Source organism: Trichoderma harzianum (genome assembly GCF_003025095.1).
Source record: "Trichoderma harzianum CBS 226.95 unplaced genomic scaffold M431scaffold_23, whole genome shotgun sequence".
Classification (NCBI taxonomy): domain Eukaryota; kingdom Fungi; phylum Ascomycota; class Sordariomycetes; order Hypocreales; family Hypocreaceae; genus Trichoderma; species Trichoderma harzianum.
In genome coordinates this window covers 59,436-70,222 of record NW_020209271.1, presented here as the reverse complement: position 1 = coordinate 70,222, position 10,787 = coordinate 59,436, and the positions used below count along the sequence as shown (strand labels likewise).

The 10,787-nt window shown below is 54.2% G+C and overlaps 6 protein-coding genes across 6 annotated transcripts; 4 read left to right on the top strand and 2 right to left on the bottom strand.

Annotated features, from left to right (window-relative positions):
- Positions 1–268: 268 nt before the first annotated feature.
- Positions 269–1,089, top strand: M431DRAFT_546317 (hypothetical protein; the record flags this gene model as incomplete). The annotated part of the gene is made up of 1 exon (XM_024921208.1): positions 269–1,089. A coding segment is annotated over one exon (570 nt), but the record flags the coding sequence as incomplete, so codon positions are not given.
- On the top strand, positions 728–1,491 carry M431DRAFT_513460 (hypothetical protein; the record flags this gene model as incomplete). Its single annotated transcript, XM_024920027.1, has 1 exon — positions 728–1,491. A coding segment is annotated over exon 1 (175 nt), but the record flags the coding sequence as incomplete, so codon positions are not given.
- A 938-nt stretch (positions 1,492–2,429) lies between these two features.
- Positions 2,430–3,992, bottom strand: M431DRAFT_99386 (hypothetical protein; the record flags this gene model as incomplete). Its single annotated transcript, XM_024925145.1, has 3 exons — positions 2,430–2,925; positions 2,996–3,876; positions 3,945–3,992. 3 exons carry the CDS (start codon positions 3,990–3,992, stop codon positions 2,430–2,432), a joined length of 1,425 nt encoding a protein of 474 aa, XP_024768329.1.
- A 657-nt stretch (positions 3,993–4,649) lies between these two features.
- On the top strand, positions 4,650–6,532 carry M431DRAFT_487379 (hypothetical protein; the record flags this gene model as incomplete). Its single annotated transcript, XM_024916473.1, has 2 exons — positions 4,650–5,070; positions 5,139–6,532. The coding sequence occupies 2 exons, from the start codon at positions 4,650–4,652 to the stop codon at positions 6,530–6,532; spliced, it is 1,815 nt and encodes a 604-aa protein (XP_024768328.1).
- Positions 6,533–6,788: 256 nt separating this feature from the next.
- On the bottom strand, positions 6,789–7,822 carry M431DRAFT_487378 (hypothetical protein; the record flags this gene model as incomplete). Its single annotated transcript, XM_024916472.1, has 3 exons — positions 6,789–7,442; positions 7,502–7,643; positions 7,773–7,822. The coding sequence occupies 3 exons, from the start codon at positions 7,820–7,822 to the stop codon at positions 6,789–6,791; spliced, it is 846 nt and encodes a 281-aa protein (XP_024768327.1).
- A 1,338-nt stretch (positions 7,823–9,160) lies between these two features.
- Positions 9,161–10,735, top strand: M431DRAFT_500853 (hypothetical protein; the record flags this gene model as incomplete). Its single annotated transcript, XM_024917955.1, has 3 exons — positions 9,161–9,587; positions 9,666–10,644; positions 10,705–10,735. 3 exons carry the CDS (start codon positions 9,161–9,163, stop codon positions 10,733–10,735), a joined length of 1,437 nt encoding a protein of 478 aa, XP_024768326.1.
- Between the last annotated feature and the right edge of the window lie 52 nt (positions 10,736–10,787).

The window sequence follows — 10,787 nt, the reverse complement described above, 5'->3', positions numbered from 1 at the left end:
ACTTCAAGGCGCAGGCAAGGCGAACCACAGCCTTGGCTCACGCATCCCAGAACCATATAGAATCCTTCGCGAGGAGCAACCTAACTACGTTAACATCTGTGCGATTATACTGAAGGCGCAATAGTATGCAACTAATATTGCTGCCTGTTCCCTCGCAAATTGCGTAAAGGGCTCTATCTCTCTTCGATTTTACAGCTCCCAAAAGTGCGAGCGCCTTTCAGCGATCAATCTCACGTTTTCATTGAGTTTATACCCTCAGAGTAAGAATATCCGTCTAATTAATACCAGAACGCTGGAGTTCACCTGGTTTCCTAAACTTCCACCTCCATATGCAATCCTCTCCCACACCTGGGGCCCTGAGGAGGTGACTTTTGCGGATCTCACCAATCCGTCTACGAGAGCAACAAGATCGGACTTCGCCAAGATCAAACAGACATGTGAAAAAGCCCTCAAAGGTGGCTTTAGCTACGCGTGGATAGATACGTGTTGTATTAACAAAGAAAGCAGCTCCGAGCTGAGCGAGGCTATCAATTCCATGTTTAGGTGGTATCGCGACGCTGCCATGTGCTATGCTTATCTCGAAGACGCTTCCGAGGACATAAAGCCACCGATAACAAGCTCTTCGTCGATTGAACACTGCAGATGGTTTACCCGGGGCTGGACATTGCAGGAATTGCTTGCGCCGAAGGAAATTGTATTTTTTGGAGCCAAATGGACCACAATCGGCCGAAAGACGGATCTTGGAGAGATTCTGGAACAGATCACTCGAGTTCCCTGCAACATTCTTACTAGGGACATGCGGTTAGACCAGACCAGCGTTGCAAACCGCATGAACTAGGCTGCAAAACGAGAGACGACTCGTGCAGAAGACATTGCATGGGAATATTCGATGTCAACATGCCCATGATATACGGCGAGGGGAGGAATGCTTTCACTCGCTTGCAGGAGGAGATTGTAAAGCAAACTCAGGACGATTCCTTGTTTGCCTGGCGGGTCAGTGAAGAGTCTGCATCCGAAGGCCCGTATCGCGGCTTATTTGCCTCATCGCCGAAAGAATTGGCCAGTGAGGTGAGGTGACTACCACTCCGTTTTTCACCAGCACGGCCGGTGCGTCAACTCTACTCGGCAATGGGTGAATATCACTTAGCTGCGCTCTATACCAGGACGGCTTCATTGGCCTCAAGTGCTTTCAGGACACGGAACTCTCAACAGTTGTGGGCATCCAAGCCATCAATACAGGAAGCAATCACTATGTACGGTCCAACCCCTTGCAGTTGGTGTTGAAATCTCATCAATATCCTGTTTCTTTTCAAACGGTGGTATTTGACAAGTTTGTCAAGATGAAGGAGCCGAGGTCATTGAGCGACATTTATCAGCACAATGAGTTCACTCTAGCTCTGCCTCCAGAAATAAGTTTGGTGGCGGTGTATCCCAAAGAATACACAGGATTCCAGGAGAAGATGAGGCTGCCGATAACGCCTCTTGTCGGGGAAAAGGTTGTCTTTCATATGCAAGTCGACAGGGAAGCGTCGGGTGCTAATGTGTTTCAAGAAATTGGATGGTGTGACAAGGGCACGGCAGTTCTCCTTGTCCTTTAGGCTGAACAACTAAGCACAAGATCGTTTACTTACTATTTTGATCTACTGGCCGTCAATGCTGGGGATGTCGAGTCAGAATTTATAGATGCCGAAAGGCCTCCAGAAGCGCTCTGGGGAAAAGAAACAGCCATTGCGTGGTCTACTATTTGTGCTACCGGAACGCATACGATAGTGAGCGGGCACCAAATATTTAGTCTTCAGTTAAGTGTTTCTGCAAATGCGGATGTTAAGAATTCAGCAATAGATGTTCAAAAAGAAATGGAGAAGGCTGAGAAAGTGAGGGAAGAGGCTGAAATGGAAAGGGAAATGGAAAGGGAAATGGAAAGGGAAATGGAAAGGGAAAGGGAAAGGGAAAGGGAGAGGGAGAGGGAGAGGGAGAGGGATGCTGAGAGTGATCGTGAGTTTAAGAAAGGTATTGGACAGGCACTGGCTTTTTTGGTGGCTTTGATACTTGGACTGGCCTTTAGTGTAGCTTTTGGAATAGTCCCGTTCATGCATGCCCAGCGTTAATGTTAAACAACTCATTCTTACAAAGGGGTCGAGATGTGGCAGGTTCACCCGTCTCTAGTGTACAAGAACCTAGTACCAAGCAGAATGGTCAAGGCAAATTGGCTACCTAAAAAGTGATAAGCAGTACACAGCACATGACACGCCAACATGAGTCGAAAAGAGTCTACGACCTTTTCAAAACAGAACAAGGTCAGTCGATTTTAGACAAGCTATAAGATGATATATATATACACGTGCTCTCTCAAAAACACTCATGCCCGATACTCCAACCTCGACCAATTTTCTTCATACATGTTTCATTTCAACGTTAGTTTTCATTCTTTAGCTGCTCTCGGCCTGCTTCAGGAGACCCTCGAGGTTGATGCTCTTGGGGCGCTCAATGGGGAGACCCAGGGCGCGGTCCCAGATGAGCTGGGCAAGGGGACCCAGACCACGCGAGACACCAAAGGTGGCGGTGTAGTATAGGGTCTCGTGGAAGCCGTAGTGGTGGAACAGGACGCCGGAGCTGCTGTCGACGTTGGGGTAAGGGTTCTTGGTCTTGCCGTGCTTCTTGAGGACCTCGGGAGCGATGCGGCTGTTCTTCTCAACCAGCTGGAAGACGGGGTCCTTGGCAATGGTGGGGCGGGAAGCGGCGTAGTCCATGAGAGCCTCAAATCGAGGATCAGGCTTACGCAGAACGGCGTGGCCGTAACCAGGCACGACACGGCCGGAGTTGAGGGTAGACCAGAGGTAGTCGTGGACATCCTGCTCAGTGTAGTTGGCGGGGATGGCCTCCTTCATCTGGAGAATCCAGCGAAGAACCTCCTGGGCGGCAAGACTAGAGTAAAGGTTGTTAGTGTATACAGTTCGACTTCGTAAGTGGGCCATAGAGGACGAAGAAAACATACCCGTGAAGAGGACCGGCCAGACCCTGGAGACCAGCACTGTAAGAGAGGAAGGGGTCGCTGAGAGCACTGCCGACCAGGTGAGTGGCGTGAGCAGACACGTTGCCGCCCTCGTGGTCACCGTGGAGAGCAAGGTAGAGTCGGAGGAGGTCCTGGAAGTCCTCGTTCTCCTTGCCGCCCTTGCCGAGCATGGCAGCAAAGTTGTAAGACCAATCCTGCTCAAGGTCCACCTCGGCAGGGAGAGCACCGCCGCCTCTGTAGGCGTTCTGGTAGATCTTGGCAGCAATGGTGGGCAGCTTGGCGAGCAGAGAAATGCAGTCGTCAAAGGTAGGCTCCCAGTAGTCAGCCTTGTTGAGACCCTGCTCGTAGGCCTTGGCGAACTTGGACTCGTAGTTGAGGGCCGAGACGGCAATGGCAAACTGGGTCATGGGGTGCAGATCCTTGGGGAACTCGTCGAGCATCTTGTTGACAAAGGCAGGGATCTGGGCCTTGGAGGCGAGCTCACGGGAGAACTCGCGGACCTGGTTGACGGAGGGGACCTGGCCAGTCAGGAGCAGCCAGAACATGGACTCGGGGAGCATCTCAGTTCCAGTCTTGCCCTTGGGGAGCTCCTTTTGGCAGTCCTTGATGGTGCGGCCGTGGAAGCGAATGCCCTCGTTGGCATCGAGGACGGATCCCTCCCAGACCATGGCCTTGAGGCCACGCATGCCGCCGAGGGTGTTCTCGACCTTGACCTCGCCAATGACCTTGTTGCCATGGGCCTTGACCTTCTTGAGCAGCTCGCGCTTGGCGGGAATGACCTCTTTGAGGGTCGTCTTGAGATCGGGCTCAGCGGTAGAGTAGCATCGCGCGGCGTTGGCAAGGAGAGCAGCACGAGTGTAGGGCTGTGGATTTGAATAGCTGAGTGTCAATTGAGCTGCTACCAGAATCAATCGATGGCGAATTCACTGACCTTGAAGGAGCGCAGGGCTCGAGCCGACGTGGTGAGGTTGAGAGCCATTGTGATGATGATTGAGCCGAGCTGCTGATGGCGGGGCAGAAGCAGCTGGTGGTTAGCTACAAGTACAAGTACCCAAGGTAGAGCCCATTGATGCTATCGCTGATAAGATTAGGGGGGAACTTACAGTGGACGATTCGTTTCCTTTCTTGCACGCAACGATGATAAGAGGAGGGAAAGAAGAAGAAAAAAGACAAGAAAAAAAAGAACCGAGATATCTTGGACCACAACAAAAAAGTTCCTTTAACGTCTCATCTTACACCCAAAAAGCAGCCAAGCCCGAGACAGTCCAGCTCCAGCCCAGCAAAACGGCAGCCCGCCTTCCGTCACCGCTTTCAAAACAGCCGAAGAAAGCCGCCCGGTCGGTCCGTCGGTAGCCCCGCGCCGCGTGATTGGCCAATCTGCGTCAGCCGCGCCTGTATCGGCCCTCTTTTGGCTTGAGCCGAGCATCAAAGCTGGGCTGCTTGGAAATGAGGAAAATCGATGCGGCAAACATGTCCTAAAGTGGCCAACGGGCGAGTAAGTGGCCAGGGATATAAAGCAGAAACGACATCGAAATCCGCGAACGCATCTTTGCCTCGGTAATCGAATTATCGGCATCAGTTCTGTCTTGTCTGTTTCGATATCTCGATAGTGACAGTGACAGTACCTTATCGAAAGATGATGCGAATAGCTTCACGAGCTCCCCAGCGGGCGTGCTCTCTGGCCTCCTCCTCTGCGTCCGCCGCTCTTCGTCGATCCATCCCGCGCTCTGTTGCCATCCGCGCCATTGCAACAACCGCTCACATGGCTGCTCCCACTCAGACCATCGCTCACGCAGCGCCAGCCGACGCCTATCAGCTGCTGCCCGAGGCGCAAAAGGCCGGCCAGGCGGAGGATGCGCTCTATGAGGCCCAGGTCAAGGAGATTGAAGAGTGGTGGGCATCGCCTCGTTATGCCGGCATTCGACGCCCGTACAGCGCCGCAGATGTCGCCTCCAAGCGCGGCACCCAGTTGATCAAGTACCCCAGCTCCGTCATGGCCACCAAGCTGTTTAACCTGATCCGCGAGCGCGAGGCCAAGGGCGAACCTATTCACACAAGTAAGTCATACTATCACGGACTATCATGATCACAAAGACAATCACTAACTTCTGCTTTCTTCAACCAGTGGGCGCCATCGATCCCGTCCAAATGACCCAGCAGGCCCCTCACCAGGAAGTCCTCTACATCTCCGGCTGGGCTTGCTCCTCCGTCCTGACCAGCACCAACGAAGTGTCTCCCGACTTTGGCGACTACCCCTACAACACCGTCCCCAACCAGGTCCAGCGCCTCGCCAAGGCCCAGTCCATGCACGACCGCAAGCAGTGGGACACCCGCCGCAAGTTGACCGCCGAGGAGCGGGCCAAGACTCCCTATACCGACTACCTCCGCCCCATCATCGCCGATGGTGACACCGGCCACGGAGGTCTCTCTGCCGTGCTTAAGCTGGCCAAGCTGTTTGCCGAGAATGGCGCGGCTGCGGTACACTTTGAGGACCAGCTTCACGGCGGCAAGAAGTGCGGCCACTTGGCGGGCAAAGTCCTGGTGCCCACGGGCGAGCACATCAACCGTCTCAACGCCGCCCGCTTCCAGTGGGACGTCATGGGCTCTGAGAACCTGGTCATTGCCCGTACCGACTCGGAATCCGGCCGTCTCATCTCGTCAGCCATCGACGTTCGTGATCACGAGTTCATCCTCGGAATTGCTGACCCCACCATCGAGCCCCTCGCCGAAACGCTGCAGGCGATGGAGGCCAAGGGGGCCACAGGCGCCGAGATTGATGTCTATGAGGCCAAGTGGGTGAAGAACAGCAGGCTGGTGACTTTTGACGAAGCTGCTGTCGAGCACATGCAAAAGGAGGGCGTCGCCCAGGCAAAGATTGACGCATATCTCTCTGCCGTAGCTGAGGATCGCGACATGGGCATCTCTCGCCGCCGCCATCTCGCTTCCGAGTACACCAAGACTCCCGTCTACTTCAACTGGGACGTGCCTCGCACTCGTGAGGGCTACTACCACTTCCGTGCCGGCATGGAGGCTGCTACTAAGCGTGCCCTGGCCTTTGCCCCCTACGCTGATCTCCTCTGGGTTGAAACTGGCGACCCCAATGTCGAAGTCGCCGCCAAGCTGGGCCGCACCGTGCGTGCCGCCAACCCCGGCAAGTCTCTCGTCTACAACCTGTCTCCCTCGTTCAACTGGATGGCCCACGGCTTCACTGACGAGAAGCTCAAGTCGTTCATCTGGGACATTGCCAAGGAGGGCTTTACGCTGCAGCTCATCTCGCTGGCCGGTCTCCACTCGACGGCCACCATCACCAACGAGCTGGCCAAGAAGTTTAAGACGGACGGCATGAAGGCGTATGTGGAGATTGTGCAGAGGCGAGAGAAGGAGCTGGGCTGTGATGTTTTGACGCACCAGAAGTGGAGTGGAGCGAGCTACATTGATGGCATCTTGGGTGCTATTCAGAGCGGCAGCTCCAGCAGCAAGAGCATGGGTGAGGGCAACACGGAAGGCCAGTTTGACTAAGTAAAAAGGGATATAAAAAAGAAATTGTTAAAAAATGGAAAATAAAAGAAATAACAGAAAGAGTAGCATTATGCATATGTAAATATATAGGAGGCATTTGGACGGAGTTGGGTACATATTTCGAGTATTTCTTCTTGGATATACAATTTACAACACATGAATGTGATTCATCATGATACTTGACACTAATTCTATTACTTGCATTCTTTTGTCTCTTTTTATTTATTTTCGTCAACTAATCATACAAATCCATCCATCACTCCAGAGAAGACTTCAGGGCGTTGTTGGTGGGCGCCGGTGCCGCAGGTCCCTCAGCAGTGACATACGCCTTGCTCATACCACCATCCACGACAAAGTCGCTGCCGTTGACGAAGCTAGCCTCATCACTAGCCAAAAACACAACAGCGTGAGCCTGCTCAACAGCCTCGCCAAAACGACCCGTGGGAAAGTGCACCTCGCGGCGCTGTCTCTTAGCCTTGTCGTCGCCCAGCCAGTCCTGCAGCAGCGGGGTGTTGAGCGGCGCGGGACACAGACTATTGAAGCGGAATCCCTCGCGAGCATGCACCATGGCGAGTTCGCGAGTCAGAGCGAGGACAGCGCCCTTGGAGGCCGTGTAGGCGAGCTGCGGGGTGGCTGCGCCGACGAGGGCGACGACGGAGGCGGTGTTGATGATGGAACCTTTGGTCTTTTTGTTGCGGCGGAGTGCGAGGACGGCGTGCTTGCAGCCGAACCAGACGCCCTTAACGTTGATGTTGTGGGTGAGGTCCCAGATGGCCTCGGGGGTGTTGATGGCGTCGTCGTCGTTGGCGTGCATGATGCCGGCGTTGTTGAAGATGACGTCGAGGCCGCCCCAGCTGTCGAGGGACTCGATCATGGCCTGGACGTCAGCCTCCTTGGAGACGTCGCATTTCTGTACATGGATATGAGCCCCGGGTTCATGTGGTGAATGTAGAATGAAAATAAACATACGCGAGTCTCTAGGCGAGTGGCAGCGGGGACGAGCTCCTTGACCTTGGCCACGGCCTTTTCCAGCGCGGGCTCGGAGATGTCGGCCAGGAGGACGTTGGCGCCCTCCTTGGCGAAGAGGATTGCCGTCTCAAGACCAATGCCTCTGTTTTCATGAGTCATTGTTAGCAGCTGTTGAGTTGGGCTCACTTTGGCTCTCACGCGATATAGACGGATAGAGGTTGGATAGGAAGGAAAGGGGAACAAGAGGATGGATATTCAACGCAAAACTCACCCCGCAGCACCGGTGATGATGGCGTTTTTGCCAGCTAGACGTCCGACCATGATGATGATGATTTAGTTATCGACGAGAGATGAGTTGAATGAACAAAAGAAAAAGCGGTGGTGAGATGAGGTTCGAGGTTGGGTTTTATGCTTGGGCAACAAGACTCAAGGCCAGACGCAAGGGATGGAGATGGAGGGGCAGTTTGACACAATTCCGTAATCTGTACTCCCGTACCCGGTACTCTGTCGGTACCTGATTGACCATGGCGGGGTCTCCTCGTGATGGGCAGAAAGAGACTCGGTCAGTCAAATCGCAGGTTCCACAAGCAAAACTGGTCCATCAAACAGACCAGACGCCCTCTGTGTAATCCGTAGCAGCACGGGCCCCATTGTACCAGAAAATTACCTAAAACAAGAGATATCGTCTGGCGCTATCTGCCCCTAGCTAGTAGTTGTCTCCATGTGAGAGGCACGAGACGGGCTGCTTTAGTGGCTTAGAGCTGGGAATTGACATATGCGGATCCATCAGATTGGAGGGGAGGACCCTAGATTGCAGCTCCGACAGCGGTGGCCGAGGTACCATACAAGTACTGTACTGTGCTGTGTTGTTCTGTGTGAGGCAAAGGCTTGCGATGGAGAGAGCTGTCCTACAATATGATGGCATCTTTCTTGTTTTCTGTAATGGCTGCATCTGTAGAAGAAATTAATTATAGCAGTCCCTTATCATATCTACTAATCTATCTAATACTACACAATCCTTCCACCCCATCTCAATCTCAATCCATCCATTATCATTCTCACCACCACCACTACAAGCCAAACCCCAACTGATAACGAACGATAGCCCGTCCAACCCCTCCATTGGCTCCCCCCCTGGCCCTGAGCCGCGGCCCCCGCAGCGTCCAACGTGCCATCCACTGTAGCAATTAATGCCAATCCCCCTCCATCTCCATCTTCCATCTCCATATTGCATGTGCATCGCCAATCTCCAAGTCGTCTGTCTCCTACGTAATCTGCTCGTGACGGTCCTTCTAGAACAAGCGCCGATTTGATTTGGATTATTCCTATCTGGGTATTTAATCTGCGGGGTGTCTCGTCTCGTCTCGTCTCGTCCTCACGCGCCCTCATCGTCTTCGTCTTCGTCTTCGTCTTCTAGCTTCCCATCACGATAACGGCATGACTCGCTGATCTGCTTTTATTGCGCTTGGACCTCCAACACCCCACCTGTTTGCCGCTCCAACCTCTCTCTCGACTTACAACGAACGTCATTCTTTACGACTACAACAACAACAACAACAACGACATTCGTTACAGCAGGATACCCTAAGCAAAACACCAGATCATCGCCTCTTTTTGCTCTCTACCTACCTCACGCAACTCCCAGCTCCTCCACCCACCATGGCCGTCACCAAACCCATCACCGCCGCCTCCCTCGAGGCCCTGCTCGAGCACGACACCAAAGTCAAACTCGCCGGCCTCGACGTCGACGGAATCCTCCGCGGCAAGCTCGTCTCTAAGAAAAAGTTCCTCTCCATCGCCACCGCCGGCTTTGGTTTCTGCTCCGTCATCTTTGGCTGGGACATGCACGACCAGACGTACCTGCGCGAGCTCAAAATCTCAAACGCCGAGAACGGATACCGCGATCTGCTCGCCATCCCCGACCTCAACAGCTTCCGCAGGATACCCTGGGAGAACAACATCCCCTTCTTCCTCATCACCTTCCACGACCCAGACACAAAGCTGCCCATTTGCGCATGCCCGCGCGGGCTGCTAAAGACGCAGCTGGACCGCCTGCGCAGCAAAGGCTATGGCGCCATGGCCGGTGGTGAGCTCTCACTTCTTTTTGCTTCCTTTGACAAGACGAGATATGGTATACTGACAACCTCTGTTCTGTTTCCTCTAGCTGAATACGAATTCTACACTTTCCAGACCCCCGACGACTCATCATCTCCCGCCAGCTTCCTCCAGAACAACCCCCCGCACCAGCTCCCCTCGCTCACAGAGGGCATGTTTGGATACTCCCTCACACGACCCGTCCACAACAGGGACTGGTACTACGAAATATTTGACACCTGCACCGCGTTTGACTGCGATGTCGAGGGTTGGCACACCGAGTCCGGCCCGGGTGTGTTTGAGGCCGCCCTCGAGTTTGGCGAAGTCGCCGAGATGGCGGACCGCGCCAGCTTGTTCAAGTACGTCGTCAAGAGCGTTGGCGCAAAGCATCGCATCACCCCGTGCTTCATGGCCAAGCCCAAACAGGGCCTCCCTGGAAACAGCGGTCACATGCACGTGTCCATCGTCGATGAGAATGGCAAGAACCTGCTGGCGAGAGAGACTGTTGACGAGAATGCGCCGTGGAAGGATGTCGCAGGACTGTCAGACCTAGGACGTCATTTCCTGGCCGGTGTCTTGGAGGGTCTCCCTGACATCATGCCTCTGCTTGCGCCCACAATCAACTCGTACAAGCGCCTGGTCGAGAACTTCTGGGCCCCGGTGACCGTCTCGTGGGGTCTCGAGCACCGTGCCGCTTCTATCCGCCTTATTGCGCCGCCCACTTCCAAGGCTTCGGCCACACGATTCGAGATCCGTGTGCCCGGCGCCGATACCAATCCCCACTTTGTCCTTGCCGCCGTCCTGGGCTGCGGCTGGCGCGGAGTCGAGAAGAAGCTCGAGATTCCGTGCCCGCCACTGGCCATGGGCGAGAACGTCGGCGGTTCTTCCGACAAGGGGGCGCGATTGGCCAAGAGCCTGCGGGAGGCTACGGCGAGATTCATGGCCAAGGACAGCATCGCCAGAGAGGTGCTGGGCGACGATTTCGTGGACCACTTTGGTGGCACCCGAGAGAATGAGATTAGACTGTATGACGAAGCCGTAACAGATTGGTAAGTCTTAAGCACTCCAGAACCAGATAACGTCGCCCTTTACTGACTAATTGTGTCCAGGGAAATGAAGCGGTATATTGAGGCCGTGTAAGAACGCAGACGGACTGGCGCAAGAGGCGGTTGAATCTTTGAAGCGTTGCGTA